The sequence below is a fragment of the Molossus molossus genome, unplaced genomic scaffold, assembly GCF_014108415.1.
Source record: "Molossus molossus isolate mMolMol1 unplaced genomic scaffold, mMolMol1.p scaffold_m16_p_8, whole genome shotgun sequence".
NCBI lineage: Eukaryota > Metazoa > Chordata > Mammalia > Chiroptera > Molossidae > Molossus > Molossus molossus.
This window is the reverse complement of record NW_023425402.1, coordinates 95,950,082-95,973,820: the sequence shown is the minus strand read 5'-3', so window position 1 is coordinate 95,973,820 and position 23,739 is coordinate 95,950,082. Positions and strand designations below refer to the sequence as shown.

Here is a 23,739-nt window from a genome sequence, read left to right as displayed (position 1 = left end):
TGCATTTCTGGCCACGAGGTCTGACATTACTCTTGCTTCCTTGGGACCAGACTGTGGTGCGTACGACGGGTAGTCCTAAGAACAAATGTGCAAATCAGAGTGCTGATTTTATTTCCTTCAACACACTCAGTCCTCCTAATTCTTATGACTGTAATTCTCCAGTAGTTTGTAGTCCAGTATTTTAGTTCCTATCTGAAAATAGATTACTAAAAATCCCCCTTTCTGGTGTTGGATCCGTGTCTACTTCTTATAAACCCTCTTCCGAGGTATTATATTCCGCTCCCCACTTTCATTCCCTTCTTTCCAGCCCGGGTGAGAATCCTTCCTTGGGTGGCCTGAGGGCTTTGAGATAAAGCACAGAGCTGCCCCTATTCAGCTTCACCTGCAGCAGTGCCAGTGCAGGGCACAGGCGGAGAAGCAGATAGTCCCAAACGTGACCACATTAGCACAATATCTGCACAGACATTTGGCCTTTAAAAGAACAAATTGTTTTTTGAATATACACAAAGTAGATAGTCAAGGTCAGTATCAACAATCATTAGTCACATTGACAGTATTTACTAAACCTTGATATGATACAATGAGAATGGTACTTTTTCTCCATGGTCTTACTCTTCCCCAAAATGCATAACTGCAGTCAAATCATGAGGAAAAACATCAGACAAATCCTGGTTGGATAACATTCTACAAAACACTTCACTGATACTCCTCAACACTGTCAAGGTCACCACACAGGAGGAAAGTCTGAGAAGCGGTCACAGCCAAGAGGAGCGTAAGGAGATGTGACAGCTAAATGTAATGTGTATCCTGAAACAGAAAATGGACATGAGGTAAAAACTTAAATAATCCGAATAAAGTGTGGACTCTGGTTAATAGTAATGTATCAATATGTTAATAATAGTGTATCAATATCAATTCATTAATTGTAACAAAATGTGTGATCCTAATAAGGCAAATTAAGTGCTGGGTAGTGGGGACTATCTGCACTATTAGCAACTTTTCTGGAAATCTGTTCTCAAACAGTAAAACTGTTCTAAAAAGTAAAGTTGATCAAAGTAACACCCAAAGGGGAAGAATTCTGTAGGGCTGCTACAAAAATAAGTGATCATCTGTAGACTTATAAACAGCAGTACATATATGACTATGAGAAAGTGGCCTTTCAGTCTTTTTTTTTTTTGCTACAATTCTGCTTTAAAATGTATTTTCAAGGCAAGGACTAGAAATGATCAAGCTAAATTGCAAATATAAATATATATGTATGTATATACACACACACATACACATATATATGTATAAAATCATTTAATGAGTGTGTCAGTGAAAAAAAATCCAGTGAAGGCAAAGATGCAATATAAATGATAACTGATAAAGTGATGACATTAATGTTATAAAAATGTCACTCATAAGTTACCCAGTTTAGAATAGTTGCGAATATGTCAAAATCAAATTGTAATATGCTATAAAATTCTGAAACAGAAATTTAGGAATATTACACATATGAAAAACATAGAAACTGAGCATTATAGAAAATAATAGAAAAACAGATTTTTTTAAAGTACACATTTTAATTATATCCTAGAGGAAGGAGATACAATTTAACTTATGCAGACTATTTTCAGAACATACCAAGCAGAAAGAGAATCTAAAATCTTTAAGATTAAAAAGTAACACAGCCTATTTTATTCTATTATATTCTAGCCTGCTGTGAGTTGCCAGAGAAAGTCAAAGTGGGAATACATGTCAGCTCTTGTTACTCCACTGGGTTGAGATTAGAAAATCATACGTTTGAACAATGGTGTAAAGGTCAGACATGGAGAGCTCACTTATTTGGTCGCTTCCTCTCCTGGTGCTGCGTACAGACTTGAGTCCAAATACATAATGCTTCAAGAATAAAAGAAAGCTCAGAGTCCATTTCATAATGTGATTAAAATTTACAGCTAACATGTATTGGTTTAATGGCATGCAGGGGACTTCTTCTAAGCCTTTAAGTTCCATTATCTCCATTCAAGGTTGCAGTAGCCTTAACGGTGGGTACTAGTTTCTTTGCAAAATGGTGACAGAATTTACTCATGATCTGTTAGCAATGAATGGAGAAGCTGGGTCAGAATCCAAGTATTTCTGACTCTCACGGCTGCTAGTCAAAAACAATTCTATTAGAACAATTATTTGATGCAATTTATAGTTAATTTAGAAAATAAGTTACTTAAAAGATATAATTATCTCTTCTAAAATTTACTAAATCAATTCATTATTTTGGTACATAATCTATACAATTTTCTTTTTGTTTAGGACACATAAAAGAACTATCATATTTAATTTATCCTGAAGGAAAAAATTACAGATTCTTTTTCTTTCAAATATTTTTGAGCCGTTGATTCTAGAGAAGATGGAGCCAAGTGATCTAAACCCCAAATTAAGGAGGTCAGGATCTCTAAGTCTTGAGTGCAGATGTCCTCACCTCAATTGACAAGAGAAGCCCATGGGGAGACATTAAAGCTTTAACTATTTTCTTTAATCCTCAAAATGCAGGTAAACCCATTGACCCATCAATTCTAAAAAAGCAATTACAACATAGCGTGACTTGAAACCATACAGACCAACATACCTTCTAATACAGCAATCTCTCCAGTTCCTGATAGGAGGCTCTAAAACTTCTGATTGACGATTTCAGGTTAAGGGATCCTCACTGACTTAAGGAAAACCTATTATATTGTTGAATAGATCCTCATAATTGCCAACATTTGCTGAGTGTTTACTATGTGTCGTACCAAAATGGTCAGATTTATTTAATATCATGTATGTACTGAATACCTACTAAGTTCCAGATGCTATTATAGGGGTACTAGGGATTCATCAATGAGCTAAATAGGGGCTATAGACTTATTGCACTTATATTTATCATTGAATCAACAAAGTAACTTACAAGATGAGTAGTACCATTATTTGTCTCCCTTTCATAAGTGAGGAATAAGAATTAGAGATTTTTCCAAAGCCACAAAGCTATTATAACATATATATGTGTATAAACCAAGTGTTCTGGTATGTTTTATTAAATTAAACAGTATATTTTCAAATCCCAATTTAACTTATATTATCTTTAGAGAAGACATTAGGCCTTTCTTATCCACTAGGAAGATAAACCATTCATTTGTTAGTTTCCTTAAGATAGGAAATAAAGTGTTTAATAAAATAAAGTATTCAAATAAAGATTTGAAATCTCCAGTTTGTGATATTAAAAAAAAAAAAATCTCAATGAGCCAGAAGAGGATATTTTGGATTTATGAGATGGATTCTGCATTTGTATTTATGTGTATTGTATTGTTTTACTTTTAATACTTATCATTTTGAAGAAAAATCTATAAAGTCAAATGGACTTCTATAAAGTAAAATGCTTCTGTTTTTCATACACTGCTCTGAAAGGTCCTGTGGATAACACAATAAATCCAACCAAGACACACCCCCTATACAGGTATATGCACACAAATGGTGACAGACTTTTCTAAAGCTTTTTAAATGAATGACAGTCAGAGAAAAGTGGAGGTTATAATAAGTATCTGCTAAAAATCTCAGAACACAAAAGTGAAAATGCTCTCAGAGGTTCTTTACTGGTGCCATACAAAAGCTTCACTGTGATTCCTGCTTTAACCTTATTAGCATAATAGTGTGAAAAACAAGACCATAAAATGACTACAAGCCAAACTTATTTTTTTGCCCTTGCCGGTGTGGCTCAATTGGTTGGGTGTCAGCCTGTGCACCCAAGAGTTGCCGGTTCGATTCCTAGTCAGGACACGTGCCCGGGTTGCTAGCTTGATCCCTGGTAGGGGGCTTGTAGAAGACAGCTGATCATAAGAAGCTATGAATATAAGGAAAATTCCAAATCTGATAAAGGGCATCTACAAAAACAAATAGCTGACTTAATAATTAATAGCAAAAGAAAGACTGTCTTCTTTCCCCCAAAGATAACAAGATAAAATGTCCACTCTTGGTGTTTTGGTTCAATATTATAATGTAAGTTCTAGCCAAAGCAATTTAACAACTAAACAAAATAAAACAACCAAATCTTGAAAGGGAGGAGTGCAAGTATCTTTAGTTGTTGATGACATGATCTTGTATATAGAAAATCATAAGGAATCCACTAAAAACCATTAAAATAATTAAATAAGTTGGCCAAGATTGAAAGATTCAAGATCAAAATATAAAATTCAATATATTCCTATGCACTAGTAATAATAAAAAATAAAGAGCTTCCATTTACAATAGCATCAAAAAATAAAATAATTAAGAATAAATTTAACAAAAGTTACAATGCATGTATACTGATAACATTATTCAAAGAAATTAAGGAAGACTTAAATGGATAGACATCTCATGTTTATGGATTGAAACATTTCATATTGTTTAATGGCAATTCTCCCCAGAAGGATCTAGACATTAAATGCAATGCCAATCAAAACACCAACTGCCTATTTTGGAAAAAATTTTACTACTAATTTTAAAGTTCATATGAAATTCAAGGAATCCTAATAATCAGAACAATATAGAAAGGTAGGGTGATTCAAACTTTCCTATTTCAAAATCCACTAAAAAAGCTACCATAATCACAACTGTGTGCTACTGGCATTAGGCTAGAGATTTAGATCAGTTCATAAAACTGAGAGTCCAAAATTAAACCTTTACATTTGTGTTCAATTTACTTCTTTCAACAATGCTAAGACAATTACCAATGGAATAGATAGTCCTTTCAATAAATAGTGCTGAAATAACTGGATTTCTACATGGCAAAAGAAAGAAGTTAGACCCCTACTCCATAGTATATGAAATAGAAATTAACTCAAAAGGAATAAACAACCTAACTGTAAAAAATAAAAACTCTTAGAAAAGAAACATGGGTGTAAATGCTCATGACCTTGGATTACACATGATCTCTTAGATATAACACCAAAAACACAGAGTAAAATAAAAAATAGATAAAAGAGAATGCTAAAAATATTCAATTAATCTAAAATAAAGCAAGTAAGAAGTGTGTGTGTGTGTGTGTGTGTGTGTGTGTGTGTGTGTGTGTATAGTCGATCGTTTCCAATAAAATGACAGGTTATTTCAATGGGAAAATGACAGTCCTTTTAATAGTCCTGAAACAACTGGATAGTCTTAACACAAGAAGAACATATTCATTCACCCTTATCTCACATGTATAAAACTTAACTCCAAATACATAACTAATCATGTATCTAAAAATAAAAGCAAACATTATAAAACTACAGAAATGTTTATGTCCTTGGAGTAGGTAAAGCTGTGTTTGATAGAAAACAAAGAGCATAAAATGCAAAAGAAAAAAATGATAACTAGACTTTCAACGTTTAAAATATTGCATCTTCTAAAAATAGTTATCAACATTGAATTTTGAGGCATATATTGAGAAAAAATATATGCCATACGTATACAAGGATAGGCAAAAGTAGATTTACAGTTGTGAGTCTATGAAACAGAGTTTATTTTTGTATTATTCATTTATTAATTATTATATTATTTATTATTAACCTAGTTTTCCCCAACCCTGTACATTATACATTATTCGGGTCCAGCAATTATAAAGAACTTTTACTACTTCATAATACAACAAACACTCTAATAAAATGGACATAGATGTGTACAAAAGATGTCACCAAAAAATATATTAAAATGGTAAATAAGCACATGGAAATATTCAACATTGTTAGTCATTAAGAAAGTGCAAATTAGTCCAGTCAGTGTGGCTCAGTGGTTGAGCACTGACCCATGCGCCAAGAGGTTGCTGGTTCGATTCCCGGTCAGGGCACATGCCCAGATTGTGGTCCAAATACCCAGTGGGGGGCATGCAGGAGGTGGCCAGTCAATGTCCTCTCTCATCTGTGTTTCCAGCTCTCTCCCTCTCCCTTCCTCTCTCTCTAAAATTGGTAAAGAAAAAAATGTAAAAAGAGGGAAAAAAGGACAAATTAAAACCATAAAGAGATGCTTCCACACACTCACTAGAATAGCTAAAAGTAAAAAGACTGATAAAGATGAAGATGTGGAGGAATCAAACCTCACATACACTGCTAGTAAAACTGAAAACCTATAGTCAGTTTTGAAAATAGTTCAGCAGTTTCTTATAAAATTTAACTTACAAGGTTAAATATACAACTACCCTGTGACCTGTAATCTCACCTCTAGATATTTCTTAAAGAGAATTAAATATGTGTCCAGCAAAGACTTATACATGAATGTCCAAAGAAGCTACTAATATGTACAACAGCATGGATGTGTCTTGAAAGCATTTGGCCAATTAAAAAAAAAAAGTCAGGTATAAAAGACTACATTCTATATGATTCTCTATACATGAAATTCTAGAAAAGGCAAAAGTGTAATAATACCAGAGAGCAACTCACTGGTTGCCTGTGGTCAGGGACTGGAGCGGGCTGATTGCCATGGGTACTAGAGAACGTTTCCCAGTGATGGGAACACTCTGAAGCATGATTTTTCTGGTGCTTGCATCATTATACAGTAACCAAAACTCATTAAATTGCATACTTAAAATTGGTGAATTTCAATAAGGCTGATTTAAAAGTACATATAAACTCCTTGATCCATCCTGATGTTGAATTAGAATCTAAAGAAGGTGAGGCCCAGGAATGTGAAATTTTTAAAAAGCTCCCTGGTTTATGATATAGACAGATAAGTAGTATAGAGCAACCAAGCATCAAACCCCAATTCTGGCAATTGGCAAGACATAGTAGTGGTCAGCCCCGACAACCCTAGACTCGGAAATGGCTGAGGCTAAAACTGTCACATGTTTGATGCTTCCTACTCTGTATCTTGATTGGTCTGAAAACTGGGACATGACTATGTTTTCAGTGGGCAGGTCCATAGCCCAGACTGGGCATCAAGAGAAGACAGAAAGCAGAGTCGCAAATAGTGTTTCTTACTATTACTACTGGCTGCTGCTGTTACCACTATTATGATTTACTAATCTCAGATGTACTTTTACTTTAAAAAGAAAATCTTGAAGGTAAGTAAATTCCAAGAAATGATTAAAAAACAAAACAAAACAGAAACAGAGGTAAAGTGGTGGGATGACAAAGTCTTCATTCACCTTCCCTTTCAAATCTGCCGTCAGCCATGCATTCAGAGTGAATGGATGAACCAATGTCACCACCTGAGGGACAAGCACTGTTGCAGGAGTCCCAGAGCTATGGTGCTGGAACTTAACTCATCTTTAGTGCTATAAAGGAAAAAGACACGGAAAAAGATCCAAAGTCCCTCATCAAGAAATTCTATTGATAACCTGGAGTGAGATCCAGAAATCTGTGATTTCAACACCCCTCCCTGCAGCTTTTGGTGAGCCACTTGGTTGGAAACAGACTGTCATGGGAACTATGAAAGTGTATGCAGATACATTCCCTGCTGTCTTCGATCAGTCTCAAACACGAACTGGACTAAATCATAATGACTCCGTTTTTTATCCCGACTGAGCCAATGCAGAAGGCACCTGAAATCCTTCTCTTTGGTGTTTCTAAAACTCAAAAGGCAAGTCGAGACCACGATAGTGGAGTCTCAGTTTTCAGATGTGCATTAGGTGAAACATGGAAATTGATGTTGGTATGTAGGAAGGGTTAATCATTATTAAATTTAATGTAAACCATTTGTTACAGATATTGTACTTAGAATTGTACCCCTGAAACCTACATAATTTTATTAACCAATGTCACCCCAATAAATTCAGTAATAGAGAATACAAAAATATTTAATGCAAACCAACCACTCCAATTATTATGGAAATCCTGAGCATTTGTGTAGCTGAGATCTATGCTCAAAATACCTGTCAATATCAGACAAATAATGTTAATTCTCCAGAGTACCTAAACTAAATCCCTCTCCTTCCCTAGCTCACATTTATCATTGTCCTTTTCTAACAGTGTAATCTACCACAAAGCTTTCCTGAATCTGCTTTTGGAGCAGGAGTGTTTTAAGGAAAGTATGGTCTGTCAGAATGTTAGTAAATATTATTTGCCCTTGGGAATGTAGGGAAAACCAGGTTATGTATCTGTTAAGTTGTGACCATCACATGCCATTAAATACTCATCAGTTTTGCCAGACTCTTGACTATAATCCACTTTGGAGGATGTCACACTTCACTGAAACTTCATGTTTGCTTAATAGTACATAACCTTTGCAATTCTGCCTGAAAGCTACAAACTTTAAATATATTTACTCATTTTTTATAATGAAAATATGTAATCTAAAATAACTCATTTTCATGAAAAGTAATGTGTGTAAAATATAACACCATGGTATACCATCTTATATTTCAAGAGTACAGAAGTCACTTTTCCAAATATGTGTTTAGGTTATGAAAGAAAAAGACCAAAAAAAATTACATTGTAAAACCCAAGCATTTTCTTTGTTTAAAATAAAACTGTAGACTGTTTTCCATACAAAAGCAATCACTCCATTGCAACCATTTTTAAAACATGTGCTTCATGTCATTTGTTTCAACTTAACAATCGTGATGTCGGGATTTTCAAGGATCAAGTTTCAGATGCCAGGGGCGATTTCTCTGCAGCCACGGATAATAGAAAATGTGTCTGATGGGCAAGAAGATAACAGGGTTGGCAGAGATGACAGATAAAACAGCGCACACCAGGAAGGGATGGGCATTTGATATATAAGGCCCAGGTGCTTATACTTGTACTGGCCAGGATATAGTAGGGAATAAAATAAAAAGTTACTGGCCTTGTTATCTTTATGGGGTGTTTTATTTTGTACAGTGGAGAAGTTAGAAGATGTAGTCATAAGTCAATAAAAGGGCTAGAAAATATATAATTAAACATGGTATATCTATATCTATATTTATATCTATATCTTTATGATATACCTAGTATGTCTAATCAAATACTCTTAAGGAGGTGGAATGTAAACTTATTGTGAGGGCTTACCAAGATTAGGAAACCAGGGGGGAAGCCCAGGATAATGCCACACTAAACATAAAACCAAAGCTAGAAGGCTTTCACTTGTCATCAGAGTAAACCATGCCTTTAGGGGGGCAGAGGTCCCCACAACAGACCTACCACTGGCACTCAGCTATGGTTTAAAAGGCAAGTAGGCATTCTGTGATTAGATAAAAACAACAGTCTAAGAGGTAAGAAAACACTAATTTCACTTTTACAGATGAATTTTAGAGGTACAGGCTGATTGAAGAACATCAACCCTTACCACACTAGGTAAAACTGATCCTTGAATTTGAAAGCCACCTGCTTGAATATGAAGCCACCAGATGTCTTTATGACTCTTCAAGCTTTCTGATATAGTTACTGAATATTGACCACATCAAAACACTGTTGGCATTTTGAGAAAATAAACAAGTTTATAAAACCTGGTTCTTATCATTGAGGTTGCAACTTGATATTTACATATCTATATGATGCTATGGTGTAGCAGTAAATTTGAATCTTATCACTATTACTTATAAATTTAGAAATTTTAGGTAATTGTTTTACTTCTCTATCTTTCAAATCAACCTTTCAGGATTGTTGTTAGGGTGTATATATTATATATTAATAGCTTTGTATATACCAAAACCTCAATAAATGGTAGTTTTTATTATGTGTTCATATACTTAAATTATGCTTACTTTTACTTTTTTCAAATAAAAGAAGGATATAAGAATTAGAACAAGTCCATTAGTTAACAATTAGAATTTTAACTATTATAACTTAGGACTTCAGAGAAATAGCACCCACTTATTCCAAATTGGCTTCTATATAAATATAATTCCATAGATACAGTCTGCTGTCAAACAGAGAATGGTATTATGGAGTCTCATGTTAAAATTAAAAATAATGACCTTGAAAATAATGGCCCTGTATTGAGTTATCATATAAAACATTTATTACTAGTAGAGAACTAAAAGGGATTCAAAGCAATAGAGAATATTTAGAAATGTAAAATAATTTTCTCACAGAGATAATCCAGTTGATTTTCCCAAAGAAGGTGAATGTAAGCAATAAAATAAATCTCCAGAAGAAAGGGCACAGTGAAGGGAAAGTAAGGGTCACGATATCTCTTAAACAGAACAATAAGCTTAGCACATAGTGTAACTAAGTGATTAAGAGCAAGAATTCTGAAGACAAATTGCCCAGGTTCAGATCCCAGCTCTGGCACTGCAGCATGTTCTGATGAGCTCCTACCTCTCCATGCATCAATCTGAGAGAAATATCAGTAACTCTTTCACTGTGTTGTTTTGATAATTAAACAGTTAATATATAAAAAGTACTTAGAACAGTGCCTGGAATATAGTAAGTCCTCAACAAATGTTACCATCATTGTAGTCATTATTACCATCATTATTATATTATAATTAAAGATATGGTGATCACAATTCTAAAAATCATCTCAAAAGAGACCATTTCATAGAACCAAGAAGGAAGGTTTTTTTCCATGATTATTAATTTGACTGTGGTTAATTAACTTACTTGATGACAATACTATGCCAATCTGTCCAAAGCCAAAGGTTTGATTTTCCTTTGGGTCTGCCTGCTACATTCCATGACCTTAGATTAACACACTAAAACTGTATTAAATGAATTATCTTGCTTTTAACAAAGTGACTGGTGAGAAATGTAAATTCATAAATACATTTGTGAGGGGAAAAATCAATCTATAATTACATTCCCATTGTTTACAGTTTGATCATATAGTTTTTACATAAATCCTAGGACTGGAAAAACATTTACAAATAATGTGGAGCCATGTCATTAATTTTTATAAGAAACAAATAGACTGGGAGACAAAAAGTGACTTCAACAAGATCACTTGGAGGCAGAGCTAGAACTCTTAGCTCGTATTTACTTGAGTTTTGCTTTATTGTTTAATTATCCTACTTCACTAAATATAGAATTTCTTTGTTATCTCTGAGAAAAATCCTATTTAAAAATCTGTTTCTATAATTATAGTTTATTATTCTAGTATAAAGAACTCAGTCCCAATGACAGAATGTGGGACTTTGTTATGAGAAAAATGGAAGGCTATTTTAAAGTATTAAATGTGTAAGATAAAGATTAACATTACCTGTCTTAAATTTTTTAAAAGATCACTTCGCCTTAAAAAAACAGATGGTGGGAGGAGCAAAGATCACGTTGGAGGTTATTACAATAACCCACATGAGAGCTGATGGTGGCTGGACCAGGATGGAGGCAACAAGAATGGTAACCAGTTGTCAAAGTCTAGATATGTTTAGATGGTAGCATCAACAATGTTTCCTTCTATGTGGATGTGAAGTGTGAGAGAAAAGAGGTGTCATGAAGACAAGGACATATAAATCATTCAGAAAGTTCTAATTTTTTAAACTACATGTCTCTTGCGGTGGTCTTCACCATGATTTACTTATCTTTGCCTCTTTGAAAAGAGGCTCATTATCATCTACACTACACCCTCTTGTGAATCTGGAAGCAGCCACAATCCTATGACATATCGTCAAAGAAACTGAACAATGGCTCCTGATCTCAAAGGCGCTTCTCATTTGGTAAATGAAACCCCTTTCAATAGGAGAGACATATATTTTGACAGCATTATAAATGTAGCTCCAAGTTGCAACTCAATGTTAAGCCAGAACCCTCTCGACATGTCTGATGAAATGAGGTAACCAAGACCACCAACTGTCCATCAGAATGAGGGACAGAGGAGCAGTTAAAATTAAATCCATCCCACAGGAAGTGGAGAATCAAGCATCTGAAGGGAAGGCTAATCCTAGGTATGGCGCAATGTTACTACTTGGCTTTGTCCCCTGCTCGGCTCCCTGTGGACTCATATCTCTGCCAGGGAAGGAATAGAGCTTGTGAACAAAGAACAAAAAAGGCTATGTCCCCCCAGATCCTCTAAATATAAGAGCAGGAGCCAATACCACTCTGACGACCCTCATGGAAGGCTGCCCGGGGAAGCAGAGAAGCTCTGAGGGTAGCATAACACTGGCATCTCAAGGGCCCCCTGCACCACTGGAAGTAACCACTGCGGTAGGGAGTGGTGTCCTCAGTAACTCAGATGTCCATTGTGTTACTAGGTCCCTAGTATGTGTCAGTACAACCCAGCAGACGTGGGGCAGGAAAAAAACAGAGGAATAAAAGAAGTAGATATCACATGTAGCTGACTTCTTTATGAGCAAACACATGTGAGACTCTCAGAAATAGTTGTATGAGCTCAGTTGCATTATTTAGCAGGAGAGGTAACTTTCCATTGCCATCTTTGTCCAGCTTTAAATCATAATGATGAAATGAGTTCTTTATACTCCAATCACTCACTGCAGTGTCTTGTATAATTGTATTCCACAGTTAGGCAGTCTGTACACCCCAAAGCTCACATGTTTGACACATCTGTTCAAGATCTCCAGAACCCAGGTAGAGAGCCTCTTTAGGGATATTAAAGAGAATGAGCAATGCAAAACAGACTATTGTTCTTTGGTAATCATGAGAATTTTTTTTAAACAAGCACCCTTCATAAAAGCAGTCATTTTATAAAATCTATTAAAAAGACTATCTGTAGGCCATCTGTCCTGGTGCATATATTAAGAATTTTATTTCTTGTAACACTCAATCATTCTGCTCACATACTTTCTACTCATTAAGGAAATAATTAATGTTCCTTCTTTAAACACTCTTCAAAAGACTTGTTTCCTTAAATGGCTTCACACACTGCATCATGTTGAAGCTGCCAAAATAACACTTCGTGGCAGTGTGATAATTGTACCCAAATTTGATAACTTTCTTAATCTTGATTTATATTTTGACCTTGACTCCATACTTCCTCATGCCTAAAGACTATTCTTTGGCCTGGCTGACGTGGCTCAGTGACTGAGCGTCGACCCATGCTCCAAGAGGTCGCCAGTTCGATTCCCAGTCAGGGCACATGCCCAGATTGTGAATCCGATCCCTAGTGAGGGGCATGCAGGAGGTGGCCAATCGATGTTCTCTCTCATCAATGTTTCTATCTTTCTTTCCCTCTCCCTTCCTCTCTGTCTAAAATCAACAAATAAAAATTATTTTTAAAAAATATTATTCTTTGTTGTTTTATTTATTTTATTTTTTTATCCTCACCCGAGGGCATTTCTACCCTTTTTTGTTCAGACAGAATGGGAGGGAGAGAGGAAAAGAGAGAGAGAGAAACATACATGAAAGGGACACATCGAGTGGCTGCCACCCTCACGACCAACCAGGGCCGGGGACAAACTGCAACCAAGGTACGTGCCCTTAGCGGGAACTGAACCCGGGTCTCTCTGGACCACAGGCCGACGCTCTAATGACTGAGCCAAACCGGTCAGGGATGTTACCTTATTTTTTTAGTTGTATTTCTATCCTACCTTCTTCTGCAAGTCTCTGAAGTGTCCTGTGCCTCTAGTTCCAGGTGATGGTGAGATTAGCCTGCTGTGGTTGTCGTCATCACCATAAGCACAAGAATGGAAGGGAGAGGTCCAGTGAGGATGTCCACACTACTACTACCAGTTTCCTAGACAAGAGGGTCGGGGGTTGAGGTTCTTCTGCGGGTGAGACATGATTGTACTCTACCCAGGACAGGAGAAAAGGAGATCTGGAACATGAGTATGACAGAGCAGAAGATCAGAAAAGGCCTTCATTGAAGTAAACTCGGTTCCTTGGAAAAAGTTACCAGCTCCTTTATACAATATTAGAAGATGGCAAATTTAATAAGACACTTGTTAGGTCAAAAAAATCTATGAAAACTACAATATACATAAAATCTATTCCCACACAAGTACACATGGTCTGGAAAGAAGAGCAGAGATTTTGGCACACACAACCTGCAAGTCCAGAAATCACATACCGAAAGCATTGTCATTAGCCATCCTATAAGTATAAGGAATTATATTACCAATGTCCAAAGTTCAGCTGCCCATTTTCGTTTGCATTTAGCCAACCCTTTACATTTTAAATCTTAATATGTATTTCCGTATTCACAGCTGACCCCCATCCACCAGTACCTGTTAAGATGTCTATGCTTATAAAGTATGAAGACATAAATGCGTTGGGGGTGAGGTGAAAGGGGTGAAAACAAATGAGAAAAATAATTCTCTGGGATAAAACAGTCTGTCAACTCCCTACCCTTTTCTGAAATGGTCTTACCACCTTGTCATCCGCTGCTGTCCTCTTGGCTGTCAGGAAAATGACAGCAGCCCAGCAGAGCACTGCTCACTCACCCCCTCGGAGTCCAGCTTTGGGACCGCACCTGTGGGTGCGGAGCGCGTGTTTCTGTGGGGGGAGCAGGGGCGGGCAAGAGGCTTACCTTCCGATGAGGGAGAACTCCCCCACCACGCCCAGGCGCCGCATGGCGCTCAGCAGGCCGCGGACCGTCATGCCTTCGCAGAAGCAGACCACCACCCTGGCCTTGGGCAGCCGCTCCCGGAGCTTGCGCAGCAGTCGGTCGAAGCTCTTCTCTCCAGCGTTGCTGTAGATTTTGTCCGAGTGGGCGATGCAGAGGCCTTCCTGGGCAGCCAGCTCTTTGAAAGCATCCATGCCGCTCTCCCCATAATTCCCTGTTCGGAAACAATCAGCAGATGTTCAAGACAGCCTGGCAGCTCGGCTCTCACACCTGGTCGCAGGGGAGGGAGGGGACAGACTCGCCCAGAAACTTGTAAATATAACCGGGACGGAAGGACGACCTGGATGGATCCGGGAGGGTGATCAAACAGTCAACGCTGAAAATAGTGAGACACCATCTGACTGGCGCGTCCACGGTGAGACAAGTTTTGAGAATGAAGCACCGCTGCCCTATTTTACAACCATGATTAATAGTGGCTGTCCCAAATTCTAGCACTGTGGGAGAGACCAGCACATTGGGGTAGGAGGTCAACCAGCACAACGAGAAGGCCTGCTCATGTGAGGGCTTGCTTCCGCAGGCCTCCTGATTAGGAGGCAGACCCTCATGGGCACAGCACCTGCCAGGAAGAGTAAGCAACTGGAACACCTGGGCGGGCCAGAGTAAGCAGACAAGAGACAGATACAGGGCTTAGTCAAAATCCAGCACCCTCTGATAAAGTAATGGGGTTATGGGAGATTTGGCCTTATGTTTTAATTTGTATTTACTATCACTCCTATAATAAAATATATTTTTGAAAATTAATCATTTAGATAAATCAATTAAATAAAACAAATATCACATAGTGCCAGTTCCCCATCTCTCTGTTTCCCTGATGACTGTGGCCTTTTCCTATTCCTTCGTGTCCTCTATAGCGCGACTCCTGTCTCTGACTTTGGAGCTTGGATGCCCAGGTAGAAGATTCAATAGTTTGTCCCCACAGTTTCTCAGCTCCCTTCATCTAATGATATTTCCAATAACCACCTACTTCTACTTTTGACTTTGTTATCACAAATGTCACTAACATCTCTGAATGTGGATGTCAAACATCCCAGTCTCTGTTTATCCCTTCTTATCGTTCAAGCTCATATATTCTAATACCCATACTCCAGCATTCCTTCTTCCTCAAAGAAATCTCAAATCCATTTACCTCCCTATTTTTCTTTCTATCCTCCCTCTCATTTGCCTAATAGCCCCGCTTAGATCTCACAGCCTGTCTTCATTACCATTCCCTTGAAAATTCTCTAACTCCCTTGTGTTTTCCTGACAAAACCCTGAAGCTAGTTAAACCTAGATATTCTCCTAATTCATGTTTACACCTACAAAAAATGGCTGGAAAAAAACACTCATTACCTTGATAATTGGTTTTATTGAAAAATTACTAGCATACATACCAAAAGGGGCACTCAACAGTGCAAGAAATTTGTACTACATCTCCATTGTAAAGAAATTTTCCTAGTCTCTAACATGATTATTTTATCCTTACTTTTCTCTCTTCAAATCTCTAAACAACCTACCCTACCTCTCATCTTCATCTCATCTGGGACCTTCATTTGATATTACAATAAGACATAATCATACTAAAACTAATTCAGCTACACACCACAACATCTATGAAACTTCCTTCATTGACACTTATATTCACTAGAATCCATCTTGTTGTAAATTTGAAATGTGTCTGCTTCAGGATGGAGCCAACTCCTGCTCACAAACTAAGTTCTATCACTTTTGGTCTGTTAAAGGACTTTCTCCTGCAATTGTCCCCTCTCTTTGGTAAAATAAATTTCCCGTTCTAATGATGTCAATAAAAATAATATTCTTGGAATCTTTGTTTCACTTGACTTACTACCTTGTTCACTACTGTTCACAGTGATAATAGTTGCCTAGGTCAATGTGTTTGCTTCATCATCTCTCAATCTCTCCTTTTCTTTCATTTCCATCACCTCAGAATCTTTTCTTGTCAAACTCTTCTCCTATCGAAGTCACCAATAATTTTCCTGTTGCCATAGTTTATGATCTGTTATCTGTCTTTATCTTCATCACCCACTCAGCTGCATTCAATAGTTGGCTGCACCCTCCTTGAAACACTATATCCCCTCAGTTTCTGTGACACAGCTCTCCCATGGTTTCCTCACCACTTACTGACTACTCCTCAAAGTGCTTGCTAGATATTCTTATTCTGCTCAAGGACACAGCCCTAGGAAACTTTCTCTTCTTCTTCTATAGTCTCCTGAAATACTCTCATTCAATCACATTCCTTCAAATACCATTTGAATACCATGGTTGAATCCCAAATATAGATCTTCAGACTGGACTGCCTTTTGGAGCAAAAGATTCGTACATTCAATTGCTTACCTGACGCACGTATGCACTTAGAAACATCTCAAACTTATCTGAAATAGAATGTTTCCCTCTCGACCTTGCAAACCTGCTCCCTTTAGAAATCTCTTATTAGTAAATAGTGCCATTCTCCAACACAATGCTAAATAACAAAATCTAGGAGTTGATTGATTTCTATCTTCTCTTCTATTGCAGGTCTATTCCTGTAGACGCTATCTCTAACATGTTCCTAATCCAGTCTCTATTCTTTGTTTCCATCTTTGTAGCCGTAAACCACATGTCTTTGGTCAGGCTCCCTAAAACCTGAGCTGAGGTGAAAATTTTTGTTCAAGTTATTTATTGAAGATAAGAGGAACAAGAGAATGACAGGAGAAAAATGCCAAGCAAAAATGTCATCTCTGCAAGAGATCACCTTCAGCTTGATTTCACAAGTGCTAGAGCACAAATTAATAATACTCTGTGTTGACAAGACACAGATGCACTCACTTTTGGTGAAAGCAGTTCAAACTTTTGGTGGACAACTTGGAAGCAGTTTTCAAATTTTATCAATCTGTTATATAATACAGCAACAGTTAAGTCAAAATAATTTTAAAAGAATATCACCACCCCCCCCCAAAAAAAAGGACTCAGGACTTAAATCTCAGCATCTATAAAAATCTCATGGGCATTATAATAAAACCTAATAAAATTCTCCCATATTTTTAAACATAAAGTTTTCTTGTATCTTTTTTCATAACATCAATGATCAATTAATGTATTTACTTTTTAATTTAACCACCTTTATGGGGCCTAATCCAGTCCAGTAGAATCCAAAAGGAAGCATTAACACATCACAAAATCTCAGCTCCATGGACTGTGGAAATGCATCAAAGTTCAAACAAGAGGCATTGACAGATTATAAGGGAGAAAACTGCAGCTGGAAAGTCAATGTCATCTATCTGCAGAGAAGGGCCTGGGGAAGGAAGTCGGATGCTCCTTTCTCACAATAAATGCAGGTTCAGGAGTCTACAAGGTGCAGAGACATCACTAGCCGACTCCCCCAGCAGAAGGCACTAGCAGTCTGTCATAAATTGGTGTTACAAGGGGAATAACTTTACTACTAAGTTGTCACCCTTGGGCTTCAGCCACAGACAACTAGTTTGTTCCTTTATCAATGCAGAATCAATGAGCAAGAATATTTTATGCATTCAAACAAGAACATTCTCGGTTTTAAATGTAGTGAAAACCTTGAACATAAGCAGACAATAAACAGATATAGGGCTTAGTCAAAATCCAACACCCAAATCCCTCAGGTTACAGACAAGGAAATTGAGCCGCAGTGGGAACATGGCTCGCAAGTGGGTATGAAACTTGTCTGGGTCAGAACTAGGGTGCTTCTGTGTAACTTGACTCCTAGGCTGCTATTTGTTTCTCTGAATAGCAAAAAGCCATTAAATGTATATATTTTCATAATCCAAAAGAGTGTCTGCATAGGTCAGTTGGCTTTATAGAATATTAGTCCCAATTTCTTTATTTATATTTTTTTGTTAGAATAGCAATTCTTTATTACACAAATTGATAGAGAGCTGAGTGATATGCTTTGGACCATATTTAAGCTACCTATTTCTCTTGTGATTCCTAAAAGGCCACAGATGTATATATAAATTTTCATGGGATTAGCTCTTGTACTTTTATAAATATTTATACTTTAAAATTAAAATCATAAACATAAACACTCTTATTTGATTCTACAACAGCATGTTGTACTCATTATATTGATAATAGTGCTATATACAAAGACCATCCAATATAGGCAGAAAACTACCTCCAGGAAGCTTAAAATCATGTTACTTTCATTTAGTAACAGAAGAACTAATGCCAGGATGAGGACTATTTAAGTATCTAATAGAGGTGTGGGCTTAGGAATCAGAAATACTGCCTAAGAAAGTGCCACTTTGTGGTGAGGATGTGGGGAAAAGGGAACCATTGTGTACTCTTGGTAGAAATAAAAATTGGTACAATCGTTATGGAAAACAGTAAGAGATTCTTCAAAAATAGAATTACCATATGATCCAGTGACCCCACTACTTGGTATATATCCAAAGGAAATAAAAGCAATATCTCAAAGAAATATCTGCACTTCCATGTTCATTGAAGCATTATTCACAATAGCTAATATATGAAAGCAACCAAAGTGTCCATCAATGGATGAATGGACAAAGAAAATGTGATCTAGATATGGACATGAATACACACACAGTGGAGTATTAGCCATATAAAAAAATCCCACCATTTGCAAAAACATGGATGAACCTGGTGGACCTTATACCAAGTGAAATAAGCCAGAGAAAGACAAATACTGTATGATCTTATTTATATGTGGAATCTAAAAGTCAAACTCATAGAGCCAGAGAGTAGAATAGGGATTATTAGGGGTTGAGGAGTGAAAAGGATGGGGAGATGCTGGTCAAAGGGTACAAACATTCAGTTATAAAATGAGAAAGCTCCGGGAATCTAATGGACACTATGATGAATGTATAGTTAATGATATAATTATATGTAATAATATACAGTTACTAATACATAATATATATAAAATTTGCTAAAAGAGCAGATAGTAAGTGTTCTTAAAACAACAACAACAACAACGCTAACTGTGTGAGATAATAGATGTGGGAATTAACTTGATTGTGGTAATCATTTCACAATGTATAGGTATATCAAACAATGACATTGTATACCTTAAATATATACAATTTTATTTGTCAAATAGGCCTCAATAAACCTGGGGGGAAAGAAAGTGTCTTTACTCTGGGTCTTCAAATAGGAACAGATTTTCAACAGCTAGAAAGGTAGAGACCGTGTATTCTTTGCCTGTCTACTAAATCATGAGGAAATCATGCCGGACTCAAAATAAAACCCTCAGCACTGAGCCTACCCTTTCTGTCTCTTGTCCCACTTCCATTCTGCCACTCAGGCTTCCTCTTGCCTTTCCTGCTGTTGAAAACATTTAGTTAGATACTTCTCTGTACAGCCCTGGAAGATATATAAAGAACTGGCTTTTAATAAAACTCTTAAAAAATAAAAAAGCCATGTAATTGCAAACACTCAGACCCGATAGAAAGCTGCATGTTTATATTCAATTAGCAAACAGTTTATTGAGTTCTCAACTTGAAAACTAATCCCTGGGTTCTTCACTTCAAGAGTTGCCAAGAAACATCGGACATTGTCTCTGCCTTCGGTGTGATGAATACTTACTGTGTGTCTGGCACGGCACTAAAATAGCTAGCACTTCATTCATTCATAGCAGTAACTCCATGTAAAAGTTATAAGTCCTCTTTTACAGACAAGAATGTGAAAGCTCTAAGAGATCAAGTAACTGCCCAAGGTCATTCAGGGGTAGAACTGGGGTTTAACATCTGAATTTGATACAGCCCCCTACATGGACTTACAACTGTGAAAGCATGACACAAGCATACAAAACACAGCAACGGTAATACTCCATATAAGCTGCAGGTGAAATGGAAAACGCCAAGATACTAAGATAGCAGGGAGGATCAGAGAATGCCTCTTGGGAAAAGTATGAATGAAACCTGGCCTTAAAGAGTGCAGGCAAGGGACTGGTGTTCAGGGTGAATGGGACTGAATGAGAATCCACAAAGGTATTTTTAGAGGCAATGAGTAGAGAAGTCCCACTGGAGCAGAAGGTTCATGGTTTACAGAACGACACTCCACATAACGGATTTCCAGGGAAGCATCTGGCATACCACCACAAGGCTGCAACATGGAAATGTACTATATGTTGCTGTGTTATAACAGATTTTATAACAGACTTTATCACTGTTGTAATGTTGCCTAAACTCTGGAGAATAAGAAAGAAAGGGAAGAGTGGCATCTGTAAAAGCCTATAAAACATAAAATTAAAGTGTGTTGAAAAAAATTTTAATTTCTATCTTATGTAACAAAGAAATTTACAGAGAGCAAATGAAGATATTCTATAAAATTAAGCTTCTAAACAGACTTTATGGGAAGATTTGTGAGAGACAACATAGGGATTACAAATATCCTCATTGTTTGTATTAATAAAACTATTTAAATACAATAGAAATGGACATTGTTGCCCATACAAGGGCAAAGTTAAGAAAGCTACTGAAAATGGAGATAAAAATAGAACTATGACAGGAGAGAAACGGCAATGGCTACATCTCTGAATTTTCTAAGGTACACATAGTTTTGAAGTTCAATGTGATTATTATCCAACCAGATTCACAGACATGCATTCATAAGATTGATTTGTAATATATAGTAGCACATTTTTATTGAGCAAGCTATTAAATAAAAATTTCTTAGATTTTATAACCACCTGTATAAACTATCAGTGTGTCAAAATGTAGGCACTGTAGACAAGTCCTAATATTGATTAGGGTTTCTTTTTTCTATTCTTAAAATATTAAGGATATACTTAAGGAAAAAAAGTCTGAGCTCCATTTGATGGCTAAAATAACATTTCAGGCACCATACTGAACCAAGGTGAAATCCTATTATTCTCTTTCATATACTATCCTGTTCAAACAATGGCATTCAACATAGTTGATTCCTACACATTTATAAATCAAGTAAATTAAATTAAACATTCATACAGGGAAATTATAGATATTTGTTCACTTTCCTTAAAGAAGGAATGCTTTCACTTTGAAAGATTATTGGTCTTATGTTCTAGACTGCCTTAATTTCTGCCTTATTCCATGATTACATTTTTTTCTTGGTATTCTATAGCAGTCTCAGGCTTCCCAATGATGAAATATCATTAGGGTCGTTGATGAGTCTCTGTCCTAGGTCTTGAAAACTGACTCCTTCCTGAGACGTCTTTAACAAATAAGAAAATATGTTATCAGATAAGGGGTTAATTTCCAATATATAGAGAGTGCTCATACAACTCCACAAAAGGAAGACAAAGAACCCAATTAAAAAATGGGCAGAGGAACTAAATAGACACCTCTCCAAACAGGACATACAAATGGCTAAGAGACATATGAAGAAATGCTCAACATCACTAATCATCAGAGAGATGCAAATTAAAACAACAATGAGGTATCACCTCACACCTGTCTGAATGGCAGCCATCAACAAATCATCAAACAACAAGTGTTGGTGAGGGTGTGGAGAAAAGGGGACTCTAGTACACTGCTGGTGGGAATGCAGACTGGTGCAGCCACTATGGAAAACAATATGGTGTTACCTCAAAAAAATAAAAATTGAACTTCCATTTGACCCAGTGATCCCACTTCTAGGAATATACCCTAAGAAGCCTAAAACACCAATCAGAAAGAATATATGTACCCCCTTGTTTGTAGCAGCACTATTTACAATAGCTAAGATCTGGAAACAGCCCAAGTGTCCATCAGTAGACGAATGGATAAAATAGCAGTGGTACATATATACAATGGAGTACTATGCAGCTATAAGAAAGAGAGCTCTCTTATCCTTTGAGACTACATGGAGAGACCTGGAAAGTATCATCCTAAGTGAAACAAGCCAAAGAGAGAAAGACAAGTATCATATGACCTCACTTATTTGTGAAATATAATGAACATAACAGTCTGAGGATTGGGGTAGTCCCAGAGATGTGGAAGTGGGGTACAGACTGACAATCCCCAGAAGAGGGAGTGGTGGGGGAGAGATAAATCACAGAATTTATATGCATGTATGCATGAACAATGGACATGGACAACTACGCTGGGGACAGGACGAGGAGGGAGGGTGATGGGGGAATTAGTGGGGGGAAAAGGAGAAACATCTGTAACAAAAGTTAATTAATAATAAATAAATAAATAACAAAAAAAATCCTATTTTTTAAAGAATTGTGGTGAAGAAACTTTCACAGTGCTCCTTTTGGCAACAAACTGCATTATTAAACAACAAACAACATAAGGAATTTCTTCTTTTTTACTTAAATTCCTTGCGATGAAATATAAATCCATATTCTCTTTATGCTCAGTAGAGACTTAGCTGGTTTGAGTTCTCTTTTTTCAGGAGGGTTTGGGGGGTGTCTTTCTGAAAACTACAGTGTAGCTTTCTCTTCACGAGAAACAATTTTACTTTAACATTTTTTTATACTTCAACGTTTGGGGAAATGTTTTAATTTGCTCATTTTCCCTCTTAAAGCATGGAAAATGTGATGGCTCCCATTTCCTTCCCTACCCCTGCAGTCAGCATTATGGGTCTGTCTGGTCAGTCAGAGGTGAGGGAGTTACCACTTGCCTTAGGGGCACATAAGATAATTGATATGCAAGGTCCTTGTAGGAACTACCTCACACGGGGCAATCACAGAGAATAAAAGAAAATCATTTTACTAGCAATTTCCCTACCTTACCTATAATTATCTCAGTTTTGACAGTTATAACATCTAAGAGGAAGGAGAAAAATTACCAAAAAGTGATTGACATTTTTATACAATACAATTGAGGTCAAGCAACCTTTTTCTTCTGTCTCATCACATTTTCAGGCATTCCTTACAGCTCAGTGAAGAAAAGGATACAGCCCAGAGGCAGTCAACCTGGTGTGAATCTTGAATTCTGGATAGAATATAGATAGTCTTTAAGTGTTTTATTTAAGCTTTGATTTCCTCTTGTATAAAATGGATATTATAATATGCATCTCAAAGACTAATGATTATTAAATCATATGTGTTAATGATTGCAAAGTTCACAGAATATAGAAAAAAAACCTCAGAAAATGAGGTCTACTTTTACTCTTGATAAGTTGTAGAATATAAAGTTATGGAAAATAAAATTGTAGAATATAAAAATATATTAATAAATATAAATATAATAAAATTATATAATATAAAATTGGACATAAAGCTTTATCATGACCTAAAAACCTTATTTTTTCTTTTCTTAAATATTCTTTATTTTTTTAGAGCAGTTTTAGGTTCATAACAATTTTGAACTGAAGGTACAGAGGTTTCCTATGTACACTCTACTCCCACATATATAGTCTCCCCCATTATCAACATCCTCTACCAGAGTGATACATTTGTTATTG

At 36.6% G+C, this 23,739-nt stretch overlaps 1 protein-coding gene across 2 annotated transcripts in view; it reads right to left on the bottom strand.

The window, feature by feature from the left end:
* The window catches only part of GRM1 (glutamate metabotropic receptor 1), a 340,463-nt gene that overhangs the window by 208,753 nt on the left and 107,971 nt on the right, over positions 1-23,739 (bottom strand). For both annotated transcript variants that reach the window (XM_036248395.1, XM_036248394.1), the window contains exon 3: positions 14,302-14,551. In XM_036248395.1, the coding sequence (XP_036104288.1) occupies positions 14,302-14,551 (250 nt within the window). The remainder of the gene's footprint in view (positions 1-14,301; positions 14,552-23,739) is intronic.